The 9687-nt window shown below is 43.0% G+C and overlaps 1 protein-coding gene across 5 annotated transcripts in view; it reads left to right on the top strand.

Moving 5' to 3' along the window:
* Positions 1–1729: 1729 nt before the first annotated feature.
* The window catches only part of EML6 (EMAP like 6), a 291851-nt gene continuing 283893 nt past the window's right edge, over positions 1730–9687 (top strand). For all 5 annotated transcript variants that reach the window (XM_045979779.1, XM_045979778.1, XM_045979777.1 and 2 more), the window contains exon 1: positions 1730–1937. In XM_045979779.1, coding sequence (XP_045835735.1) covers positions 1741–1937 — 197 coding nt within the window. In that variant the 5' untranslated portion in view covers positions 1730–1740. The remainder of the gene's footprint in view (positions 1938–9687) is intronic.

Here is a 9687-nt window from a genome sequence, read left to right as displayed (position 1 = left end):
CACGGGGCGTGCTGAATTCTGGGACTTGTGGTCCAGCTCCGCGCACTTCCCGACCCAGCCGGCATTGAAGGGACTACAATTCCCGGGATGCATCGGGGAAGGGGGGGACCTGGGCGGGGGGAGAGAGGGGGCGGCCCTAGACTCTAGGGCGTCGCGGTTTCCAAGCGCCGCGATCTCGCCTAGTAACCCGCCCCGGCGGTTCCCGCAAGCGGCGCTGTGGCCCCGCCCCCGGAGCCCCGGCTGAAGGAAGAACCTGTCTCCCGCGGCGCCCCAGTGACGAAGCCCATCTTCGGGTGCGGGAGGCGGGGAACGGAGGGCAGCCAAAGGATTTCGCTCCTCAGTGGGAGATCCGGAACGTGCTGGCGGTGCCCGCTCCAAGCAGAGGTTAGAAGCAGAGAGAGCTGGGCTGCTCTGCGGACGAGGCTGGCTCGGGTGTGGGAGGAAGGAGTGCAGGACACCGACAGAGAGGCAGTGCGCGCGGGTCTGGCTGTCCCTGGGGGCTGGCATCCCTCGGACCTGCGGCGGCCGAAGACCGAGATGTGTGTGCGCACGTTGCGGAGTGGGATGGGGGGGCGTCTCTGTCCCCGTACCCCCGCACCCGCCTCCTCACCCCCGCCGCCGGACTGGTGGCTAACCCTTGAGCCCAGGGGTCCCCGTAGATAGATCAGACCTTCCTGAAGAGGAGTACACGATTTTTACCACTTGTTAATTAATTTCTTTAGTAGCATTAGTAGGAGCTAGGAGCATTAGGAGGTAGCAATTTCCTGCCTCCAATTGCGCTAGTGTCTTGTTTCCTCCAATTCAGAAAAAAATCTTCTACGACGCTTGCTGTTGGAGTTGCTGATTTGTGAGAAATGCTAAGTTCTTTATGTTTTTATTTTTATTATTTTTTTTTCCGGCCAAGAGATGGTTCACGGAAGCTATGAATTTTAAATTGGGAGCATCTAAAAAATGACCTTTGCATATTCGCCCTGGCTTAATGGGGAAACAGAAAGTATTCTTCTCAAATCGTTATCAGCAACCGCCAGAAGCATTTAGGGCATATTTAATATCATTAAGGAGATGGATCTGGGGGGAACAAGGGGGACCAGTTGACAAAAACAAACAAACAAAAAACTTGGTTTAGTTAGGGGATCATTTTCTTGGTCTGGTGACTTATACAAAAAATCTGTTTCTTTCTTCCTCTCTCTTGCATCCTGGGTATAGACTGTCAGTTTCGGATCCAACGATGGTGATGGCAAAGCTTACCCGGGTTCTCTGTCAAATCAAAGCTGTCACAGAATAAATCCCATTGCCTGCTGCGAAGCCCCCACGCACTGCAAACTTCAGTGAGCGAACTGGGTAATCGGTGTTTGGACATGCAGATGCCTGATCTAAAAGGCGGGGTGACCCCCCCAAGAACCTCTCCTGGGGGCCGAAGCCCGCAGGTGCAGTGAAGCGCGCGTGCGGGTGCTGGCGCTTGCCAAGAAGCCTTGCCCGGGGAGAGGGAGCCCCGGCGCCCGGCGGGGTCTGGCGGCCGCGCACCGGCGTGTTGTCTCCGGCGGCAGCGGTGGCGGATGATGGTGGCGGCGGGCGCACTGGGCTGTGTCTGTGCGTCGCCGCGGAAATCAGCGCCGGGCGCTGCACACTGAGCCTTTGCAGGTCCTCCGCAGCCCGAGTCTTGGCGAGGACAGACCCGGCGCGCAGGGGCCGCGGACCCGCGCGCGGGGGGGACCGGGGGGCGAGTGGGGTCGGCTTATCATGGCGGATCGGACAGCTCCCAGCTGCCAGCTCCGGCTGGAGTGGGTGTATGGGTACCGGGGTCACCAGTGCCGCAACAACCTGTACTACACCGCCGGCAAGGAGGTGGTCTACTTTGTGGCTGGGGTCGGGGTGGTTTACAACACCCGAGAGCACAGCCAAAAATTCTTCTTGGGACACAACGACGACATTATCAGGTAAGGAGGTGGACTGGGGTCGTGGGGAAAGGTTGGGTGTGGAGACTGGAAGGGTGAGGAGAAGGATGACCAAACGGGCTTTCCTGGAGTCAGATCTGGAGCCCTCTGGAGTAAAGGATTCTCTCTGGAACTCCATGGAATTACAGAAGAGCTGCTGATTCTAAGGCTAGGGCAGAAAAAAGGTGGGGAGTGCAGGCAGGTGGGGAGGGAGTGCTCTCTTTCCTCTTTATTCCTATGGAAGGCTTTTAAATCTCTAAGGAGTTGAGTGTCCTGCTGCTTTTTGGGTGATCATTCCTGCTACAAGTGGAAGAATCCGGGGGAACCATGAAACACTTCTTCTTGCCCTAATTGGGTAAATGTAGGACCAATAATTTGAACAGTGGGTGTCATCTTTGGCAGGCTCCTCAGTAGGTTCCTCAACAAGCAAGATGATTTAAAAAATCTAGAAGAAAATTTTGCTACAGGTAATTTGGAATCTTCATCCCAGATGCTTTGAAACTGGAAAATTTCTGCAATGGGTGGGGAGTTTTTTCTCTAATATTTCACTTGGCAGTGTTCTAATGCCAAAAAATATTTATACACTAAACGGATGCTTCCCCAACATCACTGAGGTTATAAAAGGCTGGCAGCTGCTGGACCACAAAATCCTACCAGTCAGCCCCTGGAATGACCAACATCTGGCAGTGGGTGGCCAAGACTGGTTAGAAAAACACAATTGGATAAATAGCCATGTTAAGGGGCCTTCTCTGTTAAACTGTAGAGGTGCATATTTTGATTCTTGGTCCTGTCCTGTCGTCTCTGGACCAGATGCATTTTCCTCCAGCTCTGGTCAGCTGCTTATGTGACCAGACAAGGTGTGGTCCAGATGCTGTTCGCAGGGAATCCCATTCAGCCTTCGGCAGTTAAGGAAGATTTCCATATGGGAGCCTCACTCACAGGGCAAATGACTTGGTGAGGATAGACAACAACTGACAGATACCATATTTGTGCCTTCCTAACTTGGTGTGTCCATTGAAGTAGAACAACTTCTATCATATTTCAGAATATTACCGTTTGTGTTCTAAGTTTGCCTTTCATAATGAAATAAATGGTTACGTGGTGTAATGTTAATGCTTTGATTTCTCCTTAGGGAGAATGATTTAAAAGTCTTGCTCCCCTCTTCTAGTGTTTTGCTTATTCTGCAGTCCCCCCCTTTTTTGAGTCCTACAGTTGAAAAATTGTTACAAACTGTAAAAACTTAATATTTGAAAATACAGTGAAATATATATTTTTTAAAACCGTGACTTTTAGAAAATGAAGATTTTAAATATTAGGAGCTCTGCTATTCCCAAGATTGGGTGGAGCTGACATGTAGAACTTTCTTCCTGTCATATATGAGAAAATTGCTTTTTTCTTTGCTCCCTGATACAACAAGGGTTGTGATTGGGGCATCCCACTTGGTTCTGTCCTGGAGATTTTGCTTTTCTAATTGCCAGGCTGATTATTAAAGTCACAGGTGCAAATGATTAAAAGTGACTTGTGAAAAGGTTAGATGTTTAAAAATTTAAACCTATTATGTTTTTGCTCTTTCTTAATGCAGTGCTTTCCATTACACCATCTAAATAAGATGTAGTCCTTTGGGGGAACAGAGAGAGTGGCAGTTAAACAGAAAATTCCCTGGGGTTAAATAATATTGTTGTGACAGTTCACTGAACTACTTTGATGGTTTAAACTCCTAATCTTAATTTTTTTTTTCTAATAGGAAAAAGAAATGCACTGTTGAAACTGAAGGGGGGAAAGGGTGGAGTTGCAGTAAACCGCTGTGATGACAGGCAGCTGGACTAGTGGGATTGTGATGATACATGGCTTAGTTAAACACTCAGGCTGGACGAAGAGGTGAATGAGCTATTTGTATAACTGGTTTGCTGGAAGCCTCAAGTGATGAAAAGAAAGAAAACACAATTTAGTTTCTGGTCTATTATGAAGGTAGCTTTATCTTTACACTCAATAGTGGCATAGTGGTATACCTACCTTCAGAGACTGGAGTTTCCTGCTAAATTTTTGGTGGTATTTGGTTAGGTCTGAGTATGTACAGGTGAGCAGAGTTCTTTAATATCCATGTATGTCTTTGCACATAGGAATAAAATTAAGTCCAACCGATTAAAAAACACAAACCACAGATCATTATGTAATTAAGAACTATAAAATTAGACTATTTATGCTGTTATTTTGCCTTATCTTACATATATTTCTTTTTCTGATAAATGCAGGACGCAGAGCACATTTGTTTTTAGCTTTAGTGAGACTGCTGAGTGGCATTTCTTTCATTATTTTATTTCCATAAATATATTGAATATTTCAAATTAATAGTGTAAATTCTTGGGAATCATTATGTATTAGCTGTGGATATAGACAGGAAAAGTATGGTCTTTTATCTTTATGAATTTCAGCTCATGTTCCTGTTACAATACTGATTTTCCCTTTAACATATTGCAGTTAGCTAGTGAATGAGGAGGACTATAGCTAAAGTTTCAGTGCAAAAATGTTTTGGATTTTTGGAAATATTATATGATCATTCAAGCTTCTAACTCTGGATTCTGTCAAATGAGATAATGTAAGTAATTGTCTGTTAGCTTTTGCCTTAGCTTGAAAGCTATATTCATAGTGCATATATTTCCTACTGCTTTATTGTGCTACTTTCCCCAGAATATTAACTAGAAAGCAGCCCAACAAATATTGATACTATACTCCATTTTATAAAACCATGTGATCTTTGAGATCACAATGAACTTTAATAATAATGTAGGATTTGGCAGAGCTCACTAGAGCTTAGCATATATGTCTTCCTGATTTGACAGACTATGTGTTTAAGTCAGGTTTTTAAAAATGTTGATATGTGAAGCACAATATGATTTATTGGATGTGGAGGCTTAGTTTTATTCTTTTGAATGATTACCCTTCAATACAGATAACAGATTAGAGGATGATGCCTATTTTAGCCCTGATAGCATGGTGACAGGACAGGTAAATACTAGAAGCAGTGTTTGCTCTCAAACTAACAGCAGGACTCAAATCAGGCTTAAAGGCAAGGCTGGCAATGGAGACTGGAATATTTACTAACTTGGTTTCTGCTTCAATTAGCCGATCATGACACAAATGGAGTAAATGAAAGAAAAGGTCATGAACACATTTTGCTCTCTGTCGCCTCCCTTCCATTTTCAGTGACTCCATTTAAGACGTTTATCTCCTTACTCTGGATTGGTATATTGTTTCTGGCTAGTTCCCTGTCTCCATTTTCCTTTTTCTTATTTTTGCACTCTCTGTTGTGAGGAAGGTTTTTCTGCACTACTCTTTCAGGGGAAGGAATTTGTATTGACTTTGACCTTGCACACACTCAGTGATGAACCCCACTGTGCTGTTTACTGGAGTCATCTGAATGAGTGGCTTGGCCACTCATGGCCTTGTTTATTTGTGAAATGGGGATGATAATACCTAAACAGCGAATTTTAACTTTTGGAAGTAATATATGCAAATAGTTTAGATGGGGGCCTGGGCCTGAGCTGGTATTCAATAACTTCTCTTAGTAGTGATATTAGTAGTATTCCATTAAAAGCACACACTTGTACCATAAACAAAACAGATTGTTTGTAGTTCACCAGCCGAAGCTTAAACTCCTTAGCTTTCCATTCCTTCTGGCCCTCATCCACTTTTCCTTCCTTATTTTCCTTTTTTTTTTTTTTTTAAGGCATAAATTGTTTGTTTCCCACTTGCCATATAAAAAGATTACTCTGTTCTTTCCTGCCTCATACTGGAATGATTTATCTCCCCATCAACCCTTCTCCCCAACAAATGGCACAGTGGTGGGTTGTCAGACAAATCCGATTTGAAAACCAGATCCACCACCAGTTGGGCGACTTGGGAAAATTATTAAACCTCTGTGAGCCTTACTTAGCCATCAGTAAAACAGCTTCTCATCTACAAATTGGAGACTTAAAGATATCTGTCTTGTAGCTTGTGGAGATTACATACAAGGTGCCCCACAGTGTTTGGCAAACAGTGAGTGCCCACCACAGGGGGCCTGTTTGTTTCCGCACCCTGCATGGCCCCATCTGCTTCAGCTTCACCACTCCCATGAGACCTTATACCATCCTTAGATGAAGGCGTGCCTTGCACTCCTAAAGTTTTGCATCTTTTGTGACCACTGCTGCTCACTTAATACGTATCATTTAGTACTTTCATTCTGAATATTTTCATTTATAAGTGTATATAAGCTCTTTGAGGATGAGAATTAATTTAATAACCAGAGCCAACATTTCTTGAGTGTAGACTCAACATTTCTTGAGTGTAGCACTAAATGTGCTACAGATTTATCTCATCTGTCCTTTTAACAACCTCATGACATTGGTACTGTTATTAGCCCCAGTTTACTGGTGAGGAAACCAGGACATAGAGAGGCTAAAGATCTTGCCCATAGTCACTATTTAGAAGACTATAGATTGGGAATTGGAACCCAATGGTCTGATTCCGAAGTCCAAGTTTATTGCTTTACTGTTTTACAAACTCTATTTTCCTCAGTCACTGTAGTTCTTACCACTGTGCCTTATTTCTAATCAGAACTTTGTGAGCTTTTTGCTTTCTGTAACTCAGTAATCAGTCTGGTGCTTATCAGTTTATCAGGAGTATTTGAATCCAATTGCTAGAACTCAGTCTGGACGTGGAACCATGTTCAAGTTCACCTCAGGAACATTACCACCTTTGAAACAATGATCGGAAACAATGATCCACTAGAGATATTTTTTAAAAATTTAAAAAAATAAAAAATTAAAAATATTTAAAAAAATAAAAAAAAATTTTAAAAATTAAAAATTAAAAAATTAAGTCTCAGTTGTGACATGGCTAAAATAATGTGCTGCAAATACCATTAAACTTGTTGAATGTGAAGAGGGGGTCTAACAGCTGTGGTTGGGGGTCTAGAGTATTGAGTCAACAGGTTCACATGAAGGCCTGGAAATGTGATTTCATATTCTTCAGTCCTTTGATCAGTTTGATCAGTTTGAATAAGGGAAACATGGGGTAACTATAAAGAATCAAATTCATATTGGTACCTGTTCTGTACCAAATACATATATATGTATATATATACATATATACATGCATATATGTTTATATACATATATACACACATATACATGCAGGTATATATGTATATATATGTATATGTGTATATATGTGTATATGTATGTGTATATACACACATATATGTGTGTATATATACATACATGTGTATATATATACATATATATATATATAAAATCTCATTGCATTTCCCTCTCTCCCATCTCTGCAAGGTAGTCTTCTTATTTCACTGAGTGGGAGTGACTCTGAGAGGGAAAAATCTGAGAAGGAAAGAGATTTAAGCAAAATTACTTGGTAGTACCATTGACTATTCATTCGATCCTTTTCATTTGCAAGAGTATGAAGTGAAAGGCTTTGATGAAGCTTATGATCTGTTGTAAATAATCTTATTATTGTTATTCTTATTAACAAACTATAGTCTGGTGATTTAAAAAAAAAAGATTTTATTTATTCATCAGAAAGAGAGAGAGGAGAGATAGAGATGCACAAGCACAGGCTGCAGCAGGCAGAAGGAGAAGCAGGCTCCCCACTGAGCAGGGAGCCAGATGTGGGGCTTGATCCCAGGACTCTGAGATCATGACCTGAGCCAAAGGCAGGTAGATGCTTAAGTGACTGAGTCACCCCGGCGTCCCTATTTGGTGATTTTTATTAAGATTTATTTATTCCCTAAATTGAGAACATTTTGCTTGTTTATTCATCAAAACCTCATTTACTCTCTAGAAGGTGCAAGTGCAGGGAATGCAGCAGTGAACAAGACCACGTTCTTGCCTCTATTCTGGTGGTGGAGGCCAATAATGAATGAACGAGAAGGCACAGACTGTAAAAAGTACTGAGAGAGAAATGGTCATAGAGAGGAACTGGGTTGGCGGGAACTACCTGCCATAGGATTCCAGAGCAGCTCTCTAAGGAAATGGCGTTTAATAAGCTGAGACCTGAAGGATGAGAAGGGGTAGGGTAAGTGAAGCTGGCATGGCAGGGGAGAGGTTACATGTGAAAGCACCAGGGTGAGGAGGAATTTGGTGTGCCCAGAATTCTGGTGTAGATACCCAGAGAAAAACCAAGGTCATTATAATTCTCATCCAGGTCATTAATGCCTCAGGGGTCTTGGTACCATATGTTCTAGATTTCCCTGGACAGTCACAAATATTCCATTCAATTATTGTTATAAACTTGTTCTTATCATACTGTGGGTCTCTGTTTTTTTTTTTTTAAAGATTTTATTTATTTATTTGACAGAGAGAGAGATCACAAGTAGGCAGAGAGGCAGGCAGGCAGAGAGAGGGGAGGAAGCAGGCTCCCTGCAGAGCAGAGAGCCCGATGCGAGGCTTGATCCCAGGACCCTGAGATCATGACCTGAGCCGAAGGCAGCGGCTTAATCCACTGAGCCACCCAGGCGCCCCAGGGTCTCTGTTTTTAATTCAGAATATATGACCATGTTTGTGGTTTTTTTTTTTTTTTTAAAGATTTTATTTATTTATTTGACAGACAGAGATCACAGGTAGGCAGAGAGGAAGGCAGAGAGAGAGGGGGAAGCAGGCTCTCTGCTGAGCAGAGGACCCTGGGATCATGACCTGAGCCGAAGGCAGAGGCTTTAACCCATTGAGCCACCCAGGCATCCCTGTATGACCATGTTTTTATTTAGAAAAAGTGGTTACTGTATAATGGGTCATTGTTTGAAAACATGGTACTGGAATATACTCTCTTAAAAAGAATGATATTGCCCCACAACCAACAGTCAGTCAGAGTGTAGATTATACTGTGGTAAGTGAAAAATTGTTCCATGGCCGCATTTCTAAGCAGAGCTGTCCTAAGGCCTCTTCTACCCACAGGATTTGGATCTGAACACTTTGGCAATGTAGGTGACATTCTTGCCACCAAAAAAAGGAAACTGCTGGGAAGGCTGACTTGCTGGCTTTGCTTCTGGGACTTTCTCTTCTGAAACCACATAGAAATCCATCCTTAAGCCACCAAACTACACATCTTCAACAGTCAGTCTTCTCTTGTAGTTTTAGCCCGAATCTGTCATATGTGGATTGGTCTTAAGTGTAATTAAAGTGTTTGAGAGCAGATATTTCTTCTCACATATCATTGTTCATAGGAGTCACCTGAGCACATGCTAAAATCTAGCTTCTAAGTCAGCAAGTCGGCTTTGAGGCCTGACAATGTGCATTTCTAACCAGCTCCAAGTTATGCCAATGCTTTTGGTCATAGGCCACAGCAAGACTTTAGGGACCTCACTGGTATGTTTCAGAGCTTAGTGGACCGGTGTTTTTTTCAACCCAGATGAGATTGCTATAACTAAATAGACTTTTAATAATATATATGGTCTATACATTTACTAAATTCTTTTTTTTTTTAAAGATTTTATTTATTTATTTGACAGAGAGAGATCACAAGTAGACAGAGAGGCAGGCAGAGAGAGAGAGAGGGAAGCAGGCTCGCTGCTGAGCAGAGAGCCTGATGCGGGACTCGATCCCAGGACTCTGAGATCATGACCTGAGCCAAAGGCAGTGGCTTAACCCACTGAGCCACCCAGGCGCCTCATTTACTAAATTCTTAAATTAACAGATTTTTTTTTCACTAAGATGGTACCTAGCCCTGTGTTCTAAATGCTCCAGAAAGAACCAAGCAGGCA

This window comes from Meles meles, chromosome 15 (assembly GCF_922984935.1).
Source record: "Meles meles chromosome 15, mMelMel3.1 paternal haplotype, whole genome shotgun sequence".
NCBI lineage: Eukaryota > Metazoa > Chordata > Mammalia > Carnivora > Mustelidae > Meles > Meles meles.
The sequence above is the reverse complement of the archived record's forward strand: the minus strand, read 5'-3'. Positions and strand labels throughout refer to the sequence as shown.